The sequence below is a fragment of the Pollachius pollachius genome (genome assembly GCF_949987615.1).
Source record: "Pollachius pollachius genome assembly, chromosome: 2".
NCBI lineage: Eukaryota > Metazoa > Chordata > Actinopteri > Gadiformes > Gadidae > Pollachius > Pollachius pollachius.
This window is the reverse complement of record NC_136935.1, coordinates 33,991,069-34,018,894: the sequence shown is the minus strand read 5'-3', so window position 1 is coordinate 34,018,894 and position 27,826 is coordinate 33,991,069. Positions and strand designations below refer to the sequence as shown.

General features: G+C 42.8%; 2 protein-coding genes across 2 annotated transcripts in view; both read left to right on the top strand.

Annotated features, from left to right (window-relative positions):
* Positions 1–18,333, top strand: part of LOC307071331 (uncharacterized protein) — a gene marked incomplete at both ends in the record, with an annotated part of 35,026 nt that extends 16,693 nt beyond the window's left edge. The window contains 4 exons of the mRNA XM_079730317.1: positions 16,255–17,423; positions 17,535–17,599; positions 17,804–17,949; positions 18,137–18,333. Coding sequence (XP_079586443.1) covers positions 16,255–17,423; positions 17,535–17,599; positions 17,804–17,949; positions 18,137–18,333 — 1,577 coding nt within the window. The remainder of the gene's footprint in view (positions 1–16,254; positions 17,424–17,534; positions 17,600–17,803; positions 17,950–18,136) is intronic.
* Positions 18,334–25,730: 7,397 nt separating this feature from the next.
* On the top strand, positions 25,731–27,491 carry LOC307071330 (uncharacterized protein; the record flags this gene model as incomplete). The annotated part of the gene is made up of 5 exons (XM_079730316.1): positions 25,731–25,761; positions 25,893–25,952; positions 26,223–26,342; positions 26,460–26,660; positions 27,214–27,491. The coding sequence occupies 5 exons, from the start codon at positions 25,731–25,733 to the stop codon at positions 27,489–27,491; spliced, it is 690 nt and encodes a 229-aa protein (XP_079586442.1).
* Positions 27,492–27,826: the final 335 nt, after the last annotated feature.

Sequence of the window (27,826 nt, the reverse complement as noted above, 5' to 3'; positions counted from 1 at the left end):
CTACAGCTGTACCAAAAGCAACAACGGTAGGACCAACAACACCTGCAGGATCAAGAACTGCAGAACGAGATACAAGTATTGCAGGACCAATAACTGCTATCAAAGTTCCAACAGCCACAACTGCCGGACCAACAACGCCAACTGCTGAACCAACAACAGCTAATGGTCCAAAATCTACGACAGCAGGACCACCAAAAACTGCAGGACCAACAACCCAAACTGCTGAACGAACAACAACTGCTGGACCAAGATCCACAACTGCAGGACTAACAGCAAAAACTGCAGGACCAACAGCGACAACTACTGAACCAACAACAATTACAAAAGCAACAACTACAACTGTTGAACCAACAACAACTGCAGTACTTGCCACTGCTACAACAGCACCATTAACTTCTATGGAGAGACCAACAACTGCAGGACCAACATCAACAACTAAAGGACCAACAACGCCAACTGCTGAAAAAACAACACCAACTGCAGAACCAACGACTGCATTGCCAAAAACAACGACTGCAGGACCTACAACTTCTACAGCTATACCAAAAGCAACAACTGTAGGACCAACAACATCTGCAGGATCAAGAACTGCAGAACGAGAAACAAGTATCGCAGGACCATTAACTTCTATCAAGGTTCCCACAGCAACAACTGCGGAACCAACAACGCCAAATGCTGAACCAACAACAGCTAATGGCCCAAAAGCTACGACTGCAGGACCAATAAAAACTGCAGGACCAACAACAACAACTCCTGAACAAACAACAGCATCCGCAGTACTAACTACTGCAGTGCCAAAAACAACAATTGCAGGACCAACAACGCCAACTGCTGAAAAAACAACACCAACTGCAGAACCAACGACTGCATTGCCAAAAACAACGACTGCAGGACCTAAAACTTCTACAGCTGTACCAAAAGCAACAACTGTAGGACCAACAACATCTGCAGGATCAAGAACTGCAGAACGAGAAACAAGCATTGCAGGACCATTAACTACTATCACGGTTCCCACAGCAACAACTGCCGGACCAACAACGCCAACTGCTGAACCAACAATAGCTAATGGTCCAAAAGCTACGAGTGCAGGACCAATAAAAACTGCAGGACCAACAACGCAAACTGCTGAACGAACAACAACTGCTGGACAAATATCCACAACTGCAGGACTAACAGCAAAAACTGCAGGACCAACAGCGACAACTGCTGAACCAACAACAACTACAAAACCAACAACTACAACTGTTGAACCAACAACAACTGCAGTACCTGCCACTGCTATAACAGCACCATTAACTTCTATGGAGAGACCAACAACTGCCGGACCGACATCCACAACTGCAGGACCAACAACGTCAACTCCTGAAAAAACAACCCCAACTACAGAACCAACGACTGCATTGCCAAAAACAACGACTGCAGGACCTACAACTTCTACAGCTGTACCAAAAGCAACAACTGTAGGACCAACAACGCCAAATGCTGAACCAACAACAGCTAATGGCCCAAAAGCTTTGACTGTAGGACCAATAAAAACTGCAGGACCATCAACGACAACTCCTGAACAAACAACAGCTTCTGCAGTACCAACTACTGCAGTGCCAAAAACAACAATTGCAGGACCAACAACGCAAACTGCTGAACGAACAACAACTGCTGGAGAAAGATCCACAACTGCAGGACCAACAGCAAAAACTGCAGGACCAACAGCGACAACTGCTGAACCAATAACAATTACAAAACCAACAACTACAACTGTTGAACCAACAACAACTGCAGTACCTGCCACTGCTACAACAGCACCATTAACTTATATGGCGGGACCAACAACTGCAGGAACAACAACGCCAACTGCTGAACCAACAAAAGCTAATGGTCCAAAAGCTACGATTGCAGGACCAATAAAAACTGCAGGACCAACAACGCAAACTGCTGGACAAAGAGCAACAACTGCTGGACAAAGAGCAACAACTGCAGGACTAACAGCAAAAACTGCAGGACCAACAGCGACAACTGCTGAACCAACAACAATTACAAAACCAACAACTACAACTGTTGAACCAACAACAACTGCAGTACCTGCCACTGCTACAACAGCACCATTAACTTCTATGGAGAGACCAACAACTGCAGGACCAACATCAAGAACTATAGGACCAACAACGCCAACTGCTGAAAAAACAACACCAACTGCAGAACCAACGACTGCATTGCCAAAAACAACGACTGCAGGAACTACAACTGCTACAGCTGTATCAAAAGCAACAACTGTAGGACCAACAACATCTGCAGGATCAAGAACTGCAGAACGAGAAACAAGTATTGCAGGACCATTAACTGCTATCACAGTTCCCACAGCCACAACTGCCGGACCAACAACGCGAACTACTGAACCAACAACAGCTAATGGTCCAAAAGCTACGACAGCAGGACCAATAAAAACTGCAGGACCAACAACGCAAACTGCTGAACGAACAACAACTGCTGGACAAAGAGCAACAACTGCAGGACTAACAACAAAAATGGCAGGACCAACAGCGACAACTGCTGAACCAACAACAATTACAAAACCAACAACTATAACTGTTGAACCAACAACAACTGCAGTACCTGCCACTGCTACAACAGCTCCATTAACTTATATGGAGGGAACAACAACGCCAACTGCTGAAAAAACAACACCAACTGCAGAACCAACGACTGCATTGCCAAAAACAACGACTGCAGGAACTACAACTGCTACAGCTGTATCAAAAGCAACAACTGTAGGACCAACAACATCTGCAGGATCAAGAACTGCAGAACGAGAAACAAGTATTGCAGGACCATTAACTGCTATCACAGTTCCCACAGCCACAACTGCCGGACCAACAACGCCAACTACTGAACCAACAACAGCTAATGGTCCAAAAGCTACGACAGCAGGACCAATAAAAACTGCAGGACCAACAACGCAAACTGCTGAACGAACAACAACTGCTGGACAAAGAGCAACAACTGCAGGACTAACAACAAAAATGGCAGGACCAACAGCGACAACTGCTGAACCAACAACAATTACAAAACCAACAACTATAACTGTTGAACCAACAACAACTGCAGTACCTGCCACTGCTACAACAGCTCCATTAACTTATATGGAGGGAACAACAACGCCAACTGCTGAAAAAACAACACCAACTGTAGAACCAACGACTGCATTGCCAAAAACAACGACTGCAGGACCTACAACTGCTACAGCTGTACCAAAAGCAACAACTGTTGGACCAACAACATCTGCAGGATCAAGAACTGCAGAACGAGAAACAAGTATTGCAGGACCATTAACTACTATCACGGTTCCCACAGCAACAACTGCCGGACCAACAATGCCAACTGCTGAACCAACAACAGCTAATGGTCCAAAATCTACGACAGCAGGACCAACAAAAACTGCAGGACCAACAACCCAAACTGCTGAACGAACAACAACTGCTGGACCAAGATCCACAACTGCAGGACTAACAGCAAAAACTGCAGGACCAACAGCGACAACTACTGAACCAACAACAATTACAAAAGCAACAACTACAACTGTTGAACCAACAACAACTGCAGTACTTGCCACTGCTACAACAGCACCATTAACTTCTATGGAGAGACCAACAACTGCAGGACCAACATCAACAACTAAAGGACCAACAACGCCAACTGCTGAAAAAACAACACCAACTGCAGAACCAACGACTGCATTGCCAAAAACAACGACTGCAGGACCTACAACTTCTACAGCTATACCAAAAGCAACAACTGTAGGACCAACAACATCTGCAGGATCAAGAACTGCAGAACGAGAAACAAGTATCGCAGGACCATTAACTTCTATCAAGGTTCCCACAGCAACAACTGCGGAACCAACAACGCCAAATGCTGAACCAACAACAGCTAATGGCCCAAAAGCTACGACTGCAGGACCAATAAAAACTGCAGGACCAACAACAACAACTCCTGAACAAACAACAGCATCCGCAGTACTAACTACTGCAGTGCCAAAAACAACAATTCCAGGACCAACAACGCCAACTGCTGAAAAAACAACACCAACTGCAGAACCAACGACTGCATTGCCAAAAACAACGACTGCAGGACCTACAACTTCTACAGCTGTACCAAAAGCAACAACTGTAGGACCAACAACATCTGCAGGATCAAGAACTGCAGAACGAGAAACAAGCATTGCAGGACCATTAACTACTATCACGGTTCCCACAGCAACAACTGCCGGACCAACAACGCCAACTGCTGAACCAACAATAGCTAATGGTCCAAAAGCTACGAGTGCAGGACCAATAAAAACTGCAGGACCAACAACGCAAACTGCTGAACGAACAACAACTGCTGGACAAATATCCACAACTGCAGGACTAACAGCAAAAACTGCAGGACCAACAGCGACAACTGCTGAACCAACAACAACTACAAAACCAACAACTACAACTGTTGAACCAACAACAACTGCAGTACCTGCCACTGCTATAACAGCACCATTAACTTCTATGGAGGGACCAACAACTGCCGGACCAACATCCACAACTGCAGGACCAACAACGTCAACTGCTGAAAAAACAACCCCAACTACAGAACCAACGACTGCATTGCCAAAAACAACGACTGCAGGACCTGAACAAACAACAGCTTCCGCAGTACCAACTACTGCAGTGCCAAAAACAACAATTGCAGGACCAACAACGCAAACTGCTGAACGAACAACAACTGCTGGAGAAAGATCCACAACTGCAGGACCAACAGCAAAAACTGCAGGACCAACAGCGACAACTGCTGAACCAATAACAATTACAAAACCAACAACTACAACTGTTGAACCAACAACAACTGCAGTACCTGCCACTGCTACAACAGCACCATTAACTTATATGGCGGGACCAACAACTGCAGGAACAACAACGCCAACTGCTGAACCAACAAAAGCTAATGGTCCAAAAGCTACGATTGCAGGACCAATAAAAACTGCAGGACCAACAACGCAAACTGCTGGACAAAGAGCAACAACTGCTGGACAAAGAGCAACAACTGCAGGACTAACAGCAAAAACTGCAGGACCAACAGCGACAACTGCTGAACCAACAACAATTACAAAACCAACAACTACAACTGTTGAACCAACAACAACTGCAGTACCTGCCACTGCTACAACAGCACCATTAACTTCGATGGAGAGACCAACGACTGCAGGACCAACATCAAGAACTATAGGACCAACAACGCCAACTGCTGAAAAAACAACACCAACTGCAGAACCAACGACTGCATTGCCAAAAACAACGACTGCAGGAACTACAACTGCTACAGCTGTATCAAAAGCAACAACTGTAGGACCAACAACATCTGCAGGATCAAGAACTGCAGAACGAGAAACAAGTATTGCAGGACCATTAACTGCTATCACAGTTCCCACAGCCACAACTGCCGGACCAACAACGCCAACTACTGAACCAACAACAGCTAATGGTCCAAAAGCTACGACAGCAGGACCAATAAAAACTGCAGGACCAACAACGCAAACTGCTGAACGAACAACAACTGCTGGACAAAGAGCAACAACTGCAGGACTAACAACAAAAATGGCAGGACCAACAGCGACAACTGCTGAACCAACAACAATTACAAAACCAACAACTATAACTGTTGAACCAACAACAACTGCAGTACCTGCCACTGCTACAACAGCTCCATTAACTTATATGGAGGGAACAACAACGCCAACTGCTGAAAAAACAACACCAACTGTAGAACCAACGACTGCATTGCCAAAAACAACGACTGCAGGACCTACAACTGCTACAGCTGTACCAAAAGCAACAACTGTTGGACCAACAACATCTGCAGGATCAAGAACTGCAGAACGAGAAACAAGTATTGCAGGACCATTAACTACTATCACGGTTCCCACAGCAACAACTGCCGGACCAACAATGCCAACTGCTGAACCAACAACAGCTAATGGTCCAAAATCTACGACAGCAGGACCAACAAAAACTGCAGGACCAACAACCCAAACTGCTGAACGAACAACAACTGCTGGACCAAGATCCACAACTGCAGGACTAACAGCAAAAACTGCAGGACCAACAGCGACAACTACTGAACCAACAACAATTACAAAAGCAACAACTACAACTGTTGAACCAACAACAACTGCAGTACTTGCCACTGCTACAACAGCACCATTAACTTCTATGGAGAGACCAACAACTGCAGGACCAACATCAACAACTAAAGGACCAACAACGCCAACTGCTGAAAAAACAACACCAACTGCAGAACCAACGACTGCATTGCCAAAAACAACGACTGCAGGACCTACAACTTCTACAGCTATACCAAAAGCAACAACTGTAGGACCAACAACATCTGCAGGATCAAGAACTGCAGAACGAGAAACAAGTATCGCAGGACCATTAACTTCTATCAAGGTTCCCACAGCAACAACTGCGGAACCAACAACGCCAAATGCTGAACCAACAACAGCTAATGGCCCAAAAGCTACGACTGCAGGACCAATAAAAACTGCAGGACCAACAACAACAACTCCTGAACAAACAACAGCATCCGCAGTACTAACTACTGCAGTGCCAAAAACAACAATTCCAGGACCAACAACGCCAACTGCTGAAAAAACAACACCAACTGCAGAACCAACGACTGCATTGCCAAAAACAACGACTGCAGGACCTACAACTTCTACAGCTGTACCAAAAGCAACAACTGTAGGACCAACAACATCTGCAGGATCAAGAACTGCAGAACGAGAAACAAGCATTGCAGGACCATTAACTACTATCACGGTTCCCACAGCAACAACTGCCGGACCAACAACGCCAACTGCTGAACCAACAATAGCTAATGGTCCAAAAGCTACGAGTGCAGGACCAATAAAAACTGCAGGACCAACAACGCAAACTGCTGAACGAACAACAACTGCTGGACAAATATCCACAACTGCAGGACTAACAGCAAAAACTGCAGGACCAACAGCGACAACTGCTGAACCAACAACAACTACAAAACCAACAACTACAACTGTTGAACCAACAACAACTGCAGTACCTGCCACTGCTATAACAGCACCATTAACTTCTATGGAGGGACCAACAACTGCCGGACCAACATCCACAACTGCAGGACCAACAACGTCAACTGCTGAAAAAACAACCCCAACTACAGAACCAACGACTGCATTGCCAAAAACAACGACTGCAGGACCTACAACTTCTACAGCTGTACCAAAAGCAACAACTGTAGGACCAACAACGCCAAATGCTGAACCAACAACAGCTAATGGCCCAAAAGCTATGACTGCAGGACCAATAAAAACTGCAGGACCATCAACGACAACTCCTGAACAAACAACAGCTTCCGCAGTACCAACTACTGCAGTGCCAAAAACAACAATTGCAGGACCAACAACGCAAACTGCTGAACGAACAACAACTGCTGGAGAAAGATCCACAACTGCAGGACCAACAGCAAAAACTGCAGGACCAACAGCGACAACTGCTGAACCAGTAACAATTACAAAACCAACAACTACAACTGTTGAACCAACAACAACTGCAGTACCTGCCACTGCTACAACAGCACCATTAACTTATATGGCGGGACCAACAACTGCAGGAACAACAACGCCAACTGCTGAACCAACAAAAGCTAATGGTCCAAAAGCTACGATTGCAGGACCAATAAAAACTGCAGGACCAACAACGCAAACTGCTGGACAAAGAGCAACAACTGCTGGACAAAGAGCAACAACTGCAGGACTAACAGCAAAAACTGCAGGACCAACAGCGACAACTGCTGAACCAACAACAATTACAAAACCAACAACTACAACTGTTGAACCAACAACAACTGCAGTACCTGCCACTGCTACAACAGCACCATTAACTTCGATGGAGAGACCAACGACTGCAGGACCAACATCAAGAACTATAGGACCAACAACGCCAACTGCTGAAAAAACAACACCAACTGCAGAACCAACGACTGCATTGCCAAAAACAACGACTGCAGGAACTACAACTGCTACAGCTGTATCAAAAGCAACAACTGTAGGACCAACAACATCTGCAGGATCAAGAACTGCAGAACGAGAAACAAGTATTGCAGGACCATTAACTGCTATCACAGTTCCCACAGCCACAACTGCCGGACCAACAACGCCAACTACTGAACCAACAACAGCTAATGGTCCAAAAGCTACGACAGCAGGACCAATAAAAACTGCAGGACCAACAACGCAAACTGCTGAACGAACAACAACTGCTGGACAAAGAGCAACAACTGCAGGACTAACAACAAAAATGGCAGGACCAACAGCGACAACTGCTGAACCAACAACAATTACAAAACCAACAACTATAACTGTTGAACCAACAACAACTGCAGTACCTGCCACTGCTACAACAGCTCCATTAACTTATATGGAGGGAACAACAACGCCAACTGCTGAAAAAACAACACCAACTGTAGAACCAACGACTGCATTGCCAAAAACAACGACTGCAGGACCTACAACTGCTACAGCTGTACCAAAAGCAACAACTGTTGGACCAACAACATCTGCAGGATCAAGAACTGCAGAACGAGAAACAAGTATTGCAGGACCATTAACTACTATCACGGTTCCCACAGCAACAACTGCCGGACCAACAATGCCAACTGCTGAACCAACAACAGCTAATGGTCCAAAATCTACGACAGCAGGACCAACAAAAACTGCAGGACCAACAACCCAAACTGCTGAACGAACAACAACTGCTGGACCAAGATCCACAACTGCAGGACTAACAGCAAAAACTGCAGGACCAACAGCGACAACTACTGAACCAACAACAATTACAAAAGCAATAACTACAACTGTTGAACCAACAACAACTGCAGTACTTGCCACTGCTACAACAGCACCATTAACTTCTATGGAGAGACCAACAACTGCAGGACCAACATCAACAACTAAAGGACCAACAACGCCAACTGCTGAAAAAACAACACCAACTGCAGAACCAACGACTGCATTGCCAAAAACAACGACTGCAGGACCTACAACTTCTACAGCTATACCAAAAGCAACAACTGTAGGACCAACAACATCTGCAGGATCAAGAACTGCAGAACGAGAAACAAGTATCGCAGGACCATTAACTTCTATCAAGGTTCCCACAGCAACAACTGCGGAACCAACAACGCCAAATGCTGAACCAACAACAGCTAATGGCCCAAAAGCTACGACTGCAGGACCAATAAAAACTGCAGGACCAACAACAACAACTCCTGAACAAACAACAGCATCCGCAGTACTAATTACTGCAGTGCCAAAAACAACAATTGCAGGACCAACAACGCCAACTGCTGAAAAAACAACACCAACTGCAGAACCAACGACTGCATTGCCAAAAACAACGACTGCAGGACCTACAACTTCTACAGCTGTACCAAAAGCAACAACTGTAGGACCAACAACATCTGCAGGATCAAGAACTGCAGAACGAGAAACAAGCATTGCAGGACCATTAACTACTATCACGGTTCCCACAGCAACAACTGCCGGACCAACAACGCCAACTGCTGAACCAACAATAGCTAATGGTCCAAAAGCTACGAGTGCAGGACCAATAAAAACTGCAGGACCAACAACGCAAACTGCTGAACGAACAACAACTGCTGGACAAATATCCACAACTGCAGGACTAACAGCAAAAACTGCAGGACCAACAGCGACAACTGCTGAACCAACAACAACTACAAAACCAACAACTACAACTGTTGAACCAACAACAACTGCAGTACCTGCCACTGCTATAACAGCACCATTAACTTCTATGGAGGGACCAACAACTGCCGGACCAACATCCACAACTGCAGGACCAACAACGTCAACTGCTGAAAAAACAACCCCAACTACAGAACCAACGACTGCATTGCCAAAAACAACGACTGCAGGACCTACAACTTCTACAGCTGTACCAAAAGCAACAACTGTAGGACCAACAACGCCAAATGCTGAACCAACAACAGCTAATGGCCCAAAAGCTATGACTGCAGGACCAATAAAAACTGCAGGACCATCAACGACAACTCCTGAACAAACAACAGCTTCCGCAGTACCAACTACTGCAGTGCCAAAAACAACAATTGCAGGACCAACAACGCAAACTGCTGAACGAACAACAACTGCTGGAGAAAGATCCACAACTGCAGGACCAACAGCAAAAACTGCAGGACCAACAGCGACAACTGCTGAACCAGTAACAATTACAAAACCAACAACTACAACTGTTGAACCAACAACAACTGCAGTACCTGCCACTGCTACAACAGCACCATTAACTTATATGGCGGGACCAACAACTGCAGGAACAACAACGCCAACTGCTGAACCAACAAAAGCTAATGGTCCAAAAGCTACGATTGCAGGACCAATAAAAACTGCAGGACCAACAACGCAAACTGCTGGACAAAGAGCAACAACTGCTGGACAAAGAGCAACAACTGCAGGACTAACAGCAAAAACTGCAGGACCAACAGCGACAACTGCTGAACCAACAACAATTACAAAACCAACAACTACAACTGTTGAACCAACAACAACTGCAGTACCTGCCACTGCTACAACAGCACCATTAACTTCGATGGAGAGACCAACGACTGCAGGACCAACATCAAGAACTATAGGACCAACAACGCCAACTGCTGAAAAAACAACACCAACTGCAGAACCAACGACTGCATTGCCAAAAACAACGACTGCAGGAACTACAACTGCTACAGCTGTATCAAAAGCAACAACTGTAGGACCAACAACATCTGCAGGATCAAGAACTGCAGAACGAGAAACAAGTATTGCAGGACCATTAACTGCTATCACAGTTCCCACAGCCACAACTGCCGGACCAACAACGCCAACTACTGAACCAACAACAGCTAATGGTCCAAAAGCTACGACAGCAGGACCAATAAAAACTGCAGGACCAACAACGCAAACTGCTGAACGAACAACAACTGCTGGACAAAGAGCAACAACTGCAGGACTAACAACAAAAATGGCAGGACCAACAGCGACAACTGCTGAACCAACAACAATTACAAAACCAACAACTATAACTGTTGAACCAACAACAACTGCAGTACCTGCCACTGCTACAACAGCTCCATTAACTTATATGGAGGGAACAACAACGCCAACTGCTGAAAAAACAACACCAACTGTAGAACCAACGACTGCATTGCCAAAAACAACGACTGCAGGACCTACAACTGCTACAGCTGTACCAAAAGCAACAACTGTTGGACCAACAACATCTGCAGGATCAAGAACTGCAGAACGAGAAACAAGTATTGCAGGACCATTAACTACTATCACGGTTCCCACAGCAACAACTGCCGGACCAACAATGCCAACTGCTGAACCAACAACAGCTAATGGTCCAAAATCTACGACAGCAGGACCAACAAAAACTGCAGGACCAACAACCCAAACTGCTGAACGAACAACAACTGCTGGACCAAGATCCACAACTGCAGGACTAACAGCAAAAACTGCAGGACCAACAGCGACAACTACTGAACCAACAACAATTACAAAAGCAATAACTACAACTGTTGAACCAACAACAACTGCAGTACTTGCCACTGCTACAACAGCACCATTAACTTCTATGGAGAGACCAACAACTGCAGGACCAACATCAACAACTAAAGGACCAACAACGCCAACTGCTGAAAAAACAACACCAACTGCAGAACCAACGACTGCATTGCCAAAAACAACGACTGCAGGACCTACAACTTCTACAGCTATACCAAAAGCAACAACTGTAGGACCAACAACATCTGCAGGATCAAGAACTGCAGAACGAGAAACAAGTATCGCAGGACCATTAACTTCTATCAAGGTTCCCACAGCAACAACTGCGGAACCAACAACGCCAAATGCTGAACCAACAACAGCTAATGGCCCAAAAGCTACGACTGCAGGACCAATAAAAACTGCAGGACCAACAACAACAACTCCTGAACAAACAACAGCATCCGCAGTACTAATTACTGCAGTGCCAAAAACAACAATTGCAGGACCAACAACGCCAACTGCTGAAAAAACAACACCAACTGCAGAACCAACGACTGCATTGCCAAAAACAACGACTGCAGGACCTACAACTTCTACAGCTGTACCAAAAGCAACAACTGTAGGACCAACAACATCTGCAGGATCAAGAACTGCAGAACGAGAAACAAGCATTGCAGGACCATTAACTACTATCACGGTTCCCACAGCAACAACTGCCGGACCAACAACGCCAACTGCTGAACCAACAATAGCTAATGGTCCAAAAGCTACGAGTGCAGGACCAATAAAAACTGCAGGACCAACAACGCAAACTGCTGAACAAACAACAACTGCTGGACAAATATCCACAACTGCAGGACTAACAGCAAAAACTGCAGGACCAACAGCGACAACTGCTGAACCAACAACAACTACAAAACCAACAACTACAACTGTTGAACCAACAACAACTGCAGTACCTGCCACTGCTATAACAGCACCATTAACTTCTATGGAGGGACCAACAACTGCCGGACCAACATCCACAACTGCAGGACCAACAACGTCAACTGCTGAAAAAACAACCCCAACTACAGAACCAACGACTGCATTGCCAAAAACAACGACTGCAGGACCTACAACTTCTACAGCTGTACCAAAAGCAACAACTGTAGGACCAACAACGCCAAATGCTGAACCAACAACAGCTAATGGCCCAAAAGCTATGACTGCAGGACCAATAAAAACTGCAGGACCATCAACGACAACTCCTGAACAAACAACAGCTTCCGCAGTACCAACTACTGCAGTGCCAAAAACAACAATTGCAGGACCAACAACGCAAACTGCTGAACGAACAACAACTGCTGGAGAAAGATCCACAACTGCAGGACCAACAGCAAAAACTGCAGGACCAACAGCGACAACTGCTGAACCAATAACAATTACAAAACCAACAACTACAACTGTTGAACCAACAACAACTGCAGTACCTGCCACTGCTACAACAGCACCATTAACTTATATGGCGGGACCAACAACTGCAGGAACAACAACGCCAACTGCTGAACCAACAAAAGCTAATGGTCCAAAAGCTACGATTGCAGGACCAATAAAAACTGCAGGACCAACAACGCAAACTGCTGGACAAAGAGCAACAACTGCTGGACAAAGAGCAACAACTGCAGGACTAACAGCAAAAACTGCAGGACCAACAGCGACAACTGCTGAACCAACAACAATTACAAAACCAACAACTACAACTGTTGAACCAACAACAACTGCAGTACCTGCCACTGCTACAACAGCACCATTAACTTCGATGGAGAAACCAACGACTGCAGGACCAACATCAAGAACTATAGGACCAACAACGCCAACTGCTGAAAAAACAACACCAACTGCAGAACCAACGACTGCATTGCCAAAAACAACGACTGCAGGAACTACAACTGCTACAGCTGTATCAAAAGCAACAACTGTAGGACCAACAACATCTGCAGGATCAAGAACTGCAGAACGAGAAACAAGTATTGCAGGACCATTAACTGCTATCACAGTTCCCACAGCCACAACTGCCGGACCAACAACGCCAACTACTGAACCAACAACAGCTAATGGTCCAAAAGCTACGACAGCAGGACCAATAAAAACTGCAGGACCAACAACGCAAACTGCTGAACGAACAACAACTGCTGGACAAAGAGCAACAACTGCAGGACTAACAACAAAAATGGCAGGACCAACAGCGACAACTGCTGAACCAACAACAATTACAAAACCAACAACTATAACTGTTGAACCAACAACAACTGCAGTACCTGCCACTGCTACAACAGCTCCATTAACTTATATGGAGGGAACAACAACGCCAACTGCTGAAAAAACAACACCAACTGTAGAACCAACGACTGCATTGCCAAAAACAACGACTGCAGGACCTACAACTGCTACAGCTGTATCAAAAGCAACAACTGTTGGACCAACAACATCTGCAGGATCAAGAACTGCAGAACGAGAAACAAGTATTGTAGGACCATTAACTACTATCACGGTTCCCACAGCAACAACTGCCGGACCAACAATGCCAACTGCTGAACCAACAACAGCTAATGGTCCAAAATCTACGACAGCAGGACCAACAAAAACTGCAGGACCAACAACCCAAACTGCTGAACGAACAACAACTGCTGGACCAAGATCCACAACTGCAGGACTAACAGCAAAAACTGCAGGACCAACAGCGACAACTACTGAACCAACAACAATTACAAAAGCAATAACTACAACTGTTGAACCAACAACAACTGAAGTACTTGCCACTGCTACAACAGCACCATTAACTTCTATGGAGAGACCAACAACTGCAGGACCAACATCAACAACTAAAGGACCAACAACGCCAACTGCTGAAAAAACAACACCAACTGCAGAACCAACGACTGCATTGCCAAAAACAACGACTGCAGGACCTACAACTTCTACAGCTATACCAAAAGCAACAACTGTAGGACCAACAACATCTGCAGGATCAAGAACTGCAGAACGAGAAACAAGTATCGCAGGACAATTAACTTCTATCAAGGTTCCCACAGCAACAACTGCGGAACCAACAACGCCAAATGCTGAACCAACAACAGCTAATGGCCCAAAAGCTACGACTGCAGGACCAATAAAAACTGCAGGACCAACAACAACAACTCCTGAACAAACAACAGCATCCGCAGTACTAACTACTGCAGTGCCAAAAACAACAATTGCAGGACCAACAACGCCAACTGCTGAAAAAACAACACCAACTGCAGAACCAACGACTGCATTGCCAAAAACAACGACTGCAGGACCTACAACTTCTACAGCTGTACCAAAAGCAACAACTGTAGGACCAACAACATCTGCAGGATCAAGAACTGCAGAACGAGAAACAAACATTGCAGGACCATTAACTACTATCACGGTTCCCACAGCAACAACTGCCGGACCAACAACGCCAACTGCTGAACCAACAATAGCTAATGGTCCAAAAGCTACGAGTGCAGGACCAATAAAAACTGCAGGACCAACAACGCAAACTGCTGAACGAACAACAACTGCTGGACAAATATCCACAACTGCAGGACTAACAGCAAAAACTGCAGGACCAACAGCGACAACTGCTGAACCAACAACAACTACAAAACCAACAACTACAACTGTTGAACCAACAACAACTGCAGTACCTGCCACTGCTATAACAGCACCATTAACTTCTATGGAGAGACCAACAACTGCCGGACCGACATCCACAACTGCAGGACCAACAACGTCAACTCCTGAAAAAACAACCCCAACTACAGAACCAACGACTGCATTGCCAAAAACAACGACTGCAGGACCTACAACTTCTACAGCTGTACCAAAAGCAACAACTGTAGGACCAACAACGCCAAATGCTGAACCAACAACAGCTAATGGCCCAAAAGCTATGACTGCAGGACCAATAAAAACTGCAGGACCATCAACGACAACTCCTGAACAAACAACAGCTTCCGCAGTACCAACTACTGCAGTGCCAAAAACAACAATTGCAGGACCAACAACGCAAACTGCTGAACGAACAACAACTGCTGGAGAAAGATCCACAACTGCAGGACCAACAGCAAAAACTGCAGGACCAACAGCGACAACTGCTGAACCAATAACAATTACAAAACCAACAACTACAACTGTTGAACCAACAACAACTGCAGTACCTGCCACTGCTACAACAGCACCATTAACTTATATTGGGGGACCAACAACAAGTGCAGGACCAACATCAACAACTGCAGGACCAACAACGCCAACTGCTGAAAAAACAACACCAACTGCAGAACCAACAACTGCATTGCCAATAACAACAACTGCAGGACCGACAACAGCAACTGCTGAAAAAACAAAACCAACGGCTGCAGGACCGACAACTACTACAGCTGTATCCAAAGCAACAACTGTAGGACCAACAACATCTGTAGGATCAAGAACTGCAGAAAGAGAAACAAGGAATGCAGGACCATTAACTACTATGACGGTTCCCACAGCAACAACTGCCAGACCAACAACGCCAACTGCTGAACCAACAACAGCTAATGGTCCAAAAGCTACAACTGCAGGACCAATAAAAACTGCAGGACCAACAACGTTAAATTCTGAACCAACAACAACAACTGCAGAACCAATAATGACAACTGCTTTACTAACACCATGTGCAGGACCATCAACAACAACATTAACAACTACCGCTGGATCAACAACAACTGCAGGACCAACAACAACCACTGCAGGACCTACAACGCTAAATCCTGAACCAACAACAATTCATGGATCTGGGGCTACAACTGCAGAACCCACAACAGCAACTGCAGGATCATCAGCAACTGCAGTGTCTTCAACGACAACTGCTGAACCAACAACGCCAAATGCTGATCCAACAACAACAATTGATAGACCAAGAGAAACAACTGCAGGACAACCAATAACAACAACTGTAAGATCATCAACAGTTTCAACATTGACAACTCCTGAACCAAACACAACAATTGCTGGACCAAGAGCTACTACCGCAGGACCCACAACAACAACTGTAGGACCAACAACGACAATCTCTGAAGTAACAACAACTCCAGGACCTACAACGTCTATTGTAGAACCACTAACTACTATTCTGAGAAACACAGAATCAACTGTAGGACCAACAACTAATATAGCAGGATCTACAACAATGACAATTGCGGAACCAAATACAACAACCGCAGGGTCAACAATAGCAATTACAGGGCCAACAATTACTACAGCAGGACCCACAACTACAATGGGAGGACCAGCAACAACAAATATAGGGTCAACAACCGCAGGACCAACAACGACAACAAAAATGACTACCAATGTCAGACCCACTTCTGCTACAACAACAAAAGGAACAGCTAGAACAACAAGCACAAAAATGACATCAGTATCTTCAGCTACAACTAGAAGGTCTACACCATGCCAATCAGGACTCATATCTACAAATGAAGGATCTACTGCTATCAGAGTAGGGCCCACATCTATGTTGGGGACCACATTTTCTACAACTACTATAGCTGGACAAACGAGTCATGCTATAGCTCCCACGACTTCCTCTTCCTCAGTCAGAATTACTGTAACAGAAACTACCATCCCCTCAGAGCCTACTGAGCCATCTACAGGAAATGAATGGACGATTGATTTGAGATTCAGCATGAGACGTACGTTTATAGAAGACTACTTAGATCCAAGCTCGACTGCCTATCAGGAGTTGGCTGCTAATGTTACAACAGAGGTGAGATAATGTTATGAAGATTAAATTCAGTTTGAATTATGAAAAACATTGAATTCCTGTATTTGGACATTAAAAACATAAAACATGTTGAGTATTTGTTTTTTATCATAGGTTAACAATGGCTTCAAACCTAATTTTCCTGGAACATATTCCAGGAGTACAATCAACTATTTTGCGTAAGTGCAACCAATTTTATTGAATTATTTTTGCGTAAGCACAACTAATTTTATTGAATTACTTTCATTATTTATTAATGAATACCTTTATGAAAATCACATAGATGATAGCCAATCAATATGATACAGGTAAAAAAAAAAGCATTGAAACTAGTTTTTCCTAATTGTGATGTTTTCGTTTCATTTTCATTTTTACATTTCTAGTAAGGGATCAGTCTTTGTGGAAATGATGCTGATCTTCAACAAAGAATCTGCTGTTCCCACTGAAAGCCGTGCAGTGCAGGTGTTGAAGGATGCAATTAAAGATCAAATCACCTTCCTCGATGTGGACACTACTACTATTGCTGCAGGTAACCATAACTTATACATTTTACATCAATTATGTAAATTACAATTCTACATCTATTGCTAGTTTAAACACTTCGTTAGCAAAGCAAGTTGGGTGGATTGTAAAAAAGTACTGTAAAAGTTTTAATTCATCTCAAGATAATATACTTAAATATAAAATCATACCCTCTGCATGACCTGCCTTGGTAGGACCAATCTCAGTAGGACCAACTACAATAACTTCAGGACAAGCACCCACTGCAGGACCCCCTTCTACTCAAGGACAAAGTACAACAGGACCAACATCGAGTGACGCTACCACCTCAGGAGGACCAACTCTGAAAATGACCATCAGAACTGCTGTTTGTTTACCCTTCTTCTTTATGTTTATCAAAGGTCTGCTCTAAAATATGTAGAACCTTGATGTAAACCAGTGTACCAAAATGAATAAACGTAATCAAATTTACAGCGTTGACTTTATTCTGTGGTTACACATCTATTTCGAGAAGTATTGTTTAGAATATGTTTGTGAATAAGGCTCTGTTCAGTTCTGGGTGAACAGTGGGGTCCACCTACTACGAACATCGATTAGTGGGTAAGCGAGGTATGTTGCGCTCAAAGCCTGGGTTAGCTGTGACACGAAAGTCGCTCTCTTTTAGTGTCGCTGTATCACCATGGTGACTTATGCTGCCAACCAAACATGGTCGGGAGCAGGGAATCAGCTAAGACTTTCGGGTTAGATCGGGGTGCGCAGCTTCCTAGCACCTCCTTATCGTACAGGGGTCTCTCCGGAGACAGAGTGTCTTTCGGGACAGATTCAATACCTTGGCATTGCCTGAGAATATTCTTTAAGAGAGTTATAGGTTCTCATCAGAGGGTATTCACTATTTGATCGTCCTTGTTGGACCTTATGTAGCTTACTGTTGCGCAGTGTGTCTCCGTGAGAGAGTGGTAGACTGGAGGTAGCGCGTCAGTCTTGAACTTCTGTGTGCGGGGTTCGTCTCCCAAGCACTGGTGTAGTCTAGGGTATACGGCGTATACCCACTTATTTTTCAGTCAGCATTGCGTATACCCACTTCTAAATCCCCCCAGATGCGCACCATTCAGTAGTATCTGCAAGCCAAATCGCCCACTTATTCCTTAGGATGGTGAAGCCATGACCCACGCTACTTTGCCTCTTACTGGCTAATACTCGCTGCCTTTACTGATTAGATTGGTTAACTGTAGGCATGACGACGAATGAGCCAATCGGAGGGAGAGAAGGGCGGGTCATGCCGAGGTAAATATTGCAAAAGACAAATTTACTTTTACAAGTTTACTTTAAATGATTTGCTATAATAATCCGGTAAGATGAAGCAAGCTATCCAAACAAAAATTTAATTTGACAATTTCAAACGTCCTCGCGATTCAATATCAGCCAGCAGCTCAGCTAATGTTAGCGATGCTACACCGGTACAGTTAACGTCGACGCCCGCTCTGCCCCCCACCCCCGTCGGAGAGGATGCTGTCAGTGAAGGAGATGCTGCCTCTCGGCCCATGGCCAAAGATGCCGGAACAACTTCGGATGAAGTCGTTAACTAAGGTAGGTGGGCATGGGCCCTTTTTTTATTGCTGGACCTTGTAAATTATGTTAATAACATATCAGGGCTCGACACTCACGGATATAGCTACGGCTATCATGTGCTTCATCAGCTTCATGTGTAAGTTACATGAAGACAGCATCCATGTCACCTCCAGGGCTCCATAGTAGTTGACTGTTTAGGGTGGGGGGGGGGGGGGGGGGGGATAATAAATAAAACGAAAGGGATTATGCAACTTTACACTTTCGATTGGGTTGTGGTCATTGTTTCCCTTGTTAAATTTATAGCCTGTTATTCAATCACTTTAGTTATTTTATAACCTGTAATTCAATCACTTTTGTTGTTTTTCTGTAGACATTAATAATGACTGGCCAGACTTGTGGACTGCCAAACAAAAAGAAGATTTTAAATCCAAGAACCCCTGGTTGGGATCCAAATACCAAAAAATGGGTAAGTTTAGGTAGATTGCTAGTTTGGGTAACTTCTGAAACAGTGGACACAGAGAAATATTGTGTGTGTGTGTGTGTGTGTGTGTGTGTGTGTGTGTGTCTGTGTGTCTGTGTGTCTGTGTGTGTGTCCTTGGATGTATGTGGAAGAAATGGACCATGCACACATACAGCTGTGGATAAAGTACTTCAAGTTATCTCAGGACACTATTTGAATAGAGAAGGTCTAGCCCAAACTCCTTATAACATTTACAGAGACCCAACAGTACCACTATGAGCAAGCACTTGGCAACAGGGGCAAGGAAAAACTGCCTTTTAAGAGCCAGAAACCTAGGACAGATCCTTTGGCTCTAGGTGGGAGAGAGAGAGAGAGAGAGAGAGAGAGAGAGAGAGAGAGAGAGAGAGAGAGAGAGAGAGAGACAGAGAGAGACAGACAGAGAGAGAGAGACAGAGAGAGAGAGACAGAGAGAGAGACAGAGAGAGAGACAGAGAGAGAGAGAGAGAGAGTTGCATAGCAACGACACTAGCAACAACTACACTTGTTGCGAGGGGGTCGGCTTAGCTCAGGAGGTAGAGCAGTTGTCTTGTAACCGAAAGGTTGCTAGTTCGACCCCCAGCTCCTCCTAGCTGAGTGTTAGATGTGTCCCTGAGCAAGACACTTAACCCTACCTGCTCCTGTCGAGCTGCCTGTCGCCTTGCATGGTTGACTCTGCCATCGGTGTGTCAATGTGTGTATTAACCGATGTAAGTCGCTTTGGATAAAAGCGTCTGGCAAATGCCCTAATTGTAGGGACAAAAAGCAGTGACAATAGTAACTGTAGTAATACATTTTTGGTAACACTTTATATTAAGGTACACCTATTCACCATTAATTAGTTGCTTATTAGCATGCAAATTAGTAACATATTGGCTCTTAATTTGTCATTATTAAGTACTTATTAATGCCTTATTCTGCATGGCCTTATTATACAACCAGTAAGCCATTAACTAAGTTTTCCCTCAATAACCTCAGAATTATTGCTTATTAGCAGTAAGTAAGGAAGTTGTTGCATACGAATTATGATCTTAATATGCTTTGCTTAGTATGGACTTTATAAGGTGGTAGTACCACAAGAATAGTTATTCTCCCTTAATAACACTTAATGAATATGGTCTGTTCTTACATAAAAAATACACAAAACTACAAGTGTTAATAGTGTCCAAATAACTCTAAATTAAGTCTTTGTTACTTAGAATATGTTCCCCATACTAAAGTGACATCTTGATCATTACTAATTCACTAGTAATTGAACACTTATTAACCAACACATGTTCCCTAATCTAAAGTTGCCTCCTTTTTACACTTAGTTAATATATTATAGCACATAACTACTGCAATGAACAAGCGATGGGTTACACCTTTGAAAAAAATGGATCTATCTATAGGTTCCCTCTCATTCAGTGGTAGAATAACAAAGACAGCACAAGTACAAATACCTCATTTATTAAACCACTGGTTCAGGTTTTCCCAAGGCTGACAACAAATACTGCCTGAAAATTCAAACACTGACAAGTATCAATGTTTATAAACATGTTATACAATATGGTATCAAATGTATAAGCAGGTCATACTGTATGATAATACAGGTACTCTATTGTTGAACATCTGTGTGATCCTTTAACCAAAATCTGCCTGCTTAAAAAAAACACAATATAAAATACTGCACAATATTAAGTACAAAAATACAATAAACTGCACAATCTAAAAAATATAAAACGTGCACAGCTCAACATGAACTTGCTCTTCATCAGCTAAACTACACATGTCAAAGCTTAGAATAAATGTACTGAACTGTACAAACATTGCACTTTCACAGCCTAAACTTGCTCTATAATTACTGCATCAGGTTGATTTATTTCCCGTGCACAAATATTTCACTTTTCCAATACAATATAACAGAATTTTAACTGAACAAAGAAGCTCACTTGCATTTTAATACTTTAACAAGGGAAGGAGTTGGCCTTTGGCCTTCATGTCCATGATAATAGTATTTTTCTCAGAGGTAACAGTACATTTAGTGTGTCGAAACTTTTGACTGGTAGTATAAATATCAACTTGATATCTGCATCTACATTTCAGACAGGTTTCATACTGGATATTTTTTCCTAATGTCATGCAAAAGCATTCCAAGTGTTCCGTTATTGTGATGTTTTCCATGCCAATAAGTCCACTCAATTACATCTAAGTGATCCCTCAACAGTTTTTGTGTGCGGTTCCCTCTTTGTCTCCAGATAGTTGACTTGCAAATAACCCAAAATCTCTCCAGGTTTTGTGTATGTGCACCTGTAACAGGGTCGACAAAAAAATCTTGATGGTTGATAGTCAGGTGATTGTACCCTTCATCCTGAAGACGGCGGTAAGACCTCCACCCATCTGAAATGACAGAGCTTCCACGACGAACATACTTCTTTATTAGAGGCAAGAGATGCCTGACTGAACGGTGATGCACAATCTTAAGAATGGGTCTCCTCCTGTCATTCTTAATCCCTAGCATTCCGAACACCCAGGAACTCCTGTTGCTTGCCCGTCCTCTGTTGTACTGAAATTCACAAGAGCAAATATTTCAAAATGAGGACAATGGCACTCACAATACAATGATTCTGCAATAATGGTGGGAAATGGGAGAGAATAAATCATAAGTCAAAAATTCAAAAGTTCTCTCTAGCTTTGGAGTAGTGGTGCATGTTTACAAATATTGAACTGTTCTGGGGTGTAGGAATAATGTGGTTTCTTAAAACTGACATTCCCCTCTATTGCATCAATGAACTACAATGTATCTTATTTCATAATGCAGTAGTTACTTCTCGAGATACAGCAGATACACCTCCAAGCACCTCAGGCAAAAACAGGTTTTAAATGTATGTATTGTCTCTACTTTCAGTAGCTGAGTTTAGCTCAGACTTAACCAACATCGAATACATGTTTTTAGACACAAAATCATGTATTTGGCATCAAAGTAATACTCATAATTGTTTAAGTAACTTTCATACCTTTCTTTTATGGCCAAATTTGCTTTCATCTATCATAACAATCTCTGCTCTTTGTCCAACAGTCTGCTTGCCTCTTCTTCTCATTCTTTTCATTCCTGATTTGCAAACTCTCCGCAGCTTGTCTGCAAGTTTACTCAGAGTTGCAGAACTCCGAGTAATTCCTTCCTGCAGCATGTCCACTTGTCTCAGTCGAAGGCCTTGGGCGAATCTGTAATAGATCAACCAGATAAATATTTCAATGACACAATTTAGAAGTGGGGGGTTAAAACCAATTTCTTAAGTTGTCATAATTATAACCATAATTTCTCATTTGCAGTCCCACTTGCAGACACAGCAGATACTCATAGCCTGAATACAAGAGTGTATTTAACCGGAAACAACAAATCTCAAAAGCAAAGTAGGGTGAAGAACATTCCCTGTATGAGGGGAGGAATGGAATAAAATCCCAAAACAAATTAAATCTGCTGTATCTTTGAAGAGTTTTAAGAAACAACCGAAAAAATGGATACTGAGTAAATTAGCACAGTGAAGTGTCTGTTTAGAAAAGTTAAGTTATTTTGAACTTGTGTGGGTTTTTTTCTCGCCAATGAATTAAGTTATTTTGAGACAATTTCCGGGAACCACCTAAAACCTAAAAATCCACAAGACCTTTGTACTACATTGGACTCTTCACAACCCAGTACTTATACAATTACACATAGTTGATAAATTCGACCAATGTTCAGAATTCTTCCCATTTAATGTATAAACTCATGTCTCGTAAGCATTGGCTCTTATAGGACCCATCCCAACCAACAGTATAGTGAGAACATTCAAAGAAAACAATATGGTCCGAGTTTGTCTTTGATGGCTTTTGTTATTATACAATGTAAAACCACGCACCTGTAGATGTAATGCATCCACGTATGCAGTCGAATGTGAGAATTCTCAAACATTGAGCCACTTCGGATGGACCTCGACACCGTTTTCCCTTTGTGACAGGAATCTCGGCATGTCCTGATGATTAAATCCAAAGGTTAATGTAACAAAATAAAAACCTATGATACTGTGCTGATTTCACTTAATAAAAATGTAACATAAATGAAGATGGAGAGGGGGACATAGATGTTTATGTATAAGTGTTGAAACAGCTAAGATTGGGATTGAACAAGGTAGTAGTCCTTGTGATTCCCTCCCCCCATGCAATCTCAAAGCACAACAGAACAGTCCCATTTCTAGGCCTACTTGACAAGTAATATCTACAACTGTTACACCTTAAATTGGGACATTTGAGTAAATTTAGCTGTGTCTACTCTACTCTACTTGTCACCACTTGTGCTTACGTGCCACGCAGCATGAAAAGGGTGATATCAATCAATTAATCCCTGTGCATGTACAAGTTTAAAGTCAAGCTGATTGGTGGCATGTATTGTTAAATAGGTGAACAATATGACCAGGAATGTGATCTAAAATTGGTAAAAAGGCATTTTTCATTTCAGATTTTGTACACATATAGAACTTTGTGGAAACATTAACACCCCTATCTCTACCAAATAAACAGTAGCTTACTTAAAAATTTAAATTTACAGCTGTGTGTGTGATTTGTATTGTGACTGTCTAGATGTGACTTAGCATATTTTGTGTGTACACCACTCATAACTTCTGTATTAAAAAAATTGTCGTAAAATATAGGATTTGCCACTGAATTCTAGCAGATATAATTGGATGGCTGCATGCTGCACACTCCCCTATGCTTACACACAAAGAAAGAATTAATAAATAAGGCACATGTCTAGTTGTTCTACTCACCATGCTGCCTCCTTTTTGCCGTAGGACCGTTTCAACTTCATAACATGAGAGCAAGAGGGGCATTTCATCCATTTTCGAAGTAGGCCTTCTTTCATTAACCATCTGGTGAACTTGTAGTTTTCCTTGGGGCACCGTCTAAAATGTATTCGACTCAAAAACTCGTAACCCAACAACATATTTGTTAAACCTATACCTATGGAATAATATTAGATTCAAAGCTCATAATATTGCCCCGCGCACCCGTCTTCTTTGATGTCTAAATGTGTAAACAGTCTCGCAGTCCTGCATCAAAGAATGGCGCGAAGTGCCATTACAGTAATTGACATAACAATCTACCAATCCGTAGCCGTGTTCGCCGTTGCTCTCATCCAATCATTGACTGTTACTATGCTGTCATGTGACATCCTCATCCAATCATCCAAAGGGAGCCACCAGTCACGTCAAAGATTCGGAGAAGGTGGGTATTTGCCGTTTCGTTCACAGTTTGGAGAGTGAAGAGGGAAATTCGTGTGACAAAAATGGTAAGTTAAGCGCTAGCCTGTTAATTGAAACTCCCCCTGAGTTTTGTAAGCACATCATAACGCCCGTCCTCGGGCCGTTTACATAGTTAAAGAGTAGTAAACCCTCCTATTTATCTGCAGTGTGTAGGCTAATTAGCTAATGTAACGTTAAGCTAGCTGAGTGCGTGAGTGTGCACGTGAGCTGGGTGAATATTAGGAAAGAAACTAACATTAACATAAAATGTGAAAGTAGGTGCATATGTAATGCTTTAGTATGAACCATATTTTGTAATGAAAAATAAATGATGCACTATGCAGTCATTCGAACAAGAAGAGCTTTTGAATCTTGTGTAGATTATTTAAGTTACATTTTGCCGGTTATAGTGACATGAATTTATTTATATTTTTACAGCCTAAGGCCAAGAAGAAAATGTCCCTAAAAGTCCCTAAAAATGGCTCGATGACAGAGGTGACCAAAAATGATTTGGATGGTAAATTTTTCTTTGTCAACTTTCAAGTAACTTTAATACCTAAATAATTAGCTTGTCCAAATGTGTTTTGAAAGTCCATTGAAAGTCCTCTATTCATATGTTGATTTTGTTGTACCTATGCCATACTGTAGGTCCTGAAGTTGAAGGAAGCTCTGCTCCAAGTCGCAGCAGCATAAGCAGCATTGGATCAGGTAATGATTTCTCATTTTCTAGCAGTGTATCTTAGCAGAGTTTGATTTTTTGCTAGGGATTTTTCCTGCCTGAGATTAAAGTTGTTGGCAGATTTTGTCAGTATACATGTGCTTACAAATCAAGTTGAGGCAGCCGCACACACCATATCTGGTCCACTACCTTTGTTACATGCATGTCATTCTCTCTTTCTCTCTCACTCACTCACTCACTCACTCAATACTGTCAAATCATAATATTTTTTGTATCCTGCTCTCATTTTTGTTTTTAAGGATCAATCTCCAAAGTGGAGTTCCTAGAAGCAAGGATCCAATGGCAAGAAAAAATAATAAAGGATCTTGAGCAAGAGCGCAATTTCTTGCGTGAGCAAATCATGGGAAAGAAGAAATCATGTGAGTGATTTGGGAGCAACTTGTATCTGCAAAATGTAATGTAATTGTAATGAAAGGTGTGATATGTCTTCATAACAATCTGATCTTTGTCTCATCTATCCTCCTATTTGATCAAAGCTCAACCAAAAGTATTTACTTTGGAGGACGACGACGAGGATGACGATGGTAACATGGATGAAGATGACGTCATTCCCCCATCTTCTCCAAACATCAGTGAGTCCTCGGACAGTGATGTTGTCATCCAAAGACGGAAGAAACGTTGGACACAGCCACCTGCATCTGCAACTGTGGCTGTGCTTGGAAAAGCTCATGTGAGAGGTAAGAATGGCATAACTTGAACCACCTGCCCTGTTAGCAACAAGTGGTCATGAAAAGTAATTATTAATAAAAGCATTGGAAGAGCTGTTAAAAATATATGTTCTGAAGTAATTATGAGGCAAAAATACAGATCTTCAGTTCTAGAGTCTGAATATACTAGGAATTTGATGATAAATAAAAATTAAATGTCTAAAGTAAAAAATGTGGCTTTCATCACGAATAAAGCTTCATTTTATTTTGCAGCATTCACACTAATTATTATTCAACATCAAATGTATTGCTAGAAAGATTTGTCTCTCAGAAGTAAACATAATTCTGAACCGTAAGACTTACCAACTAAACAGATCTTAGAGTATCATTTTTGTATTGAATTCTGAACCACATATTGTGCATGTAATCATATCAGTAGATGAGCAGATTGTCCCATTCCTAGAATATGCTTCATACTTTTATCAAAAGAGAAGTGACCGGTTTGAGCAATTTCAGCTGACCTTAAGCCGTTGTTTGTGCTCATTTCTCGTGTTCTTTTGTTTTTGTTTTATATATTTTTCAGCAAAAGGACCAGCTGAGGTTATCAGCAGATATAAAAAAGTCTTGAAAAGCTTAAGCAAAGTCCGCACCATGACTGAAGCCTTCAGAATCAATGGGCTCAGCATTGTGGATCCTGAAACCTTCAAGACCCTGAAGTATGATCCTGCAACTGAGACCCTGCAGTCCTTTGCTAAGAGGTGTGCAACGCACATTACCCCTGAGAAGAAGAGCATTATAGAGGACATGAAGGCCAAAGGCCAACTCCTCCCCTTGTTGATGAAATATGAAAGACTTAAGTGATCTGCTTTGTTCAGTTAAAGATCGGTTGTATTGTATTGGAAACGTGAAATATTAACCTGTGCAGATTTAGTTATATCCTTGTTAGTGCACAGGGGAAATAAATCACCTGATGCAGTAATTATAGAGCAAGTTTAGGCTGTGAAAGTGCAATGTTTGTACAGTTCAGTACATTTGTTCTAAGCTTTGACAAGTGTAGTTTAGCTGATGAAGAGCAAGTTCGTGTTGAGCTGTGCAGGTTTTATATTTTTTAGATTGTGCAATTTATTGTATTTTTGTACTTAATATTGTGCAGTATTTTATATTGTGTTTTTTTTAAGCAGGCAGATTTTGGTTAA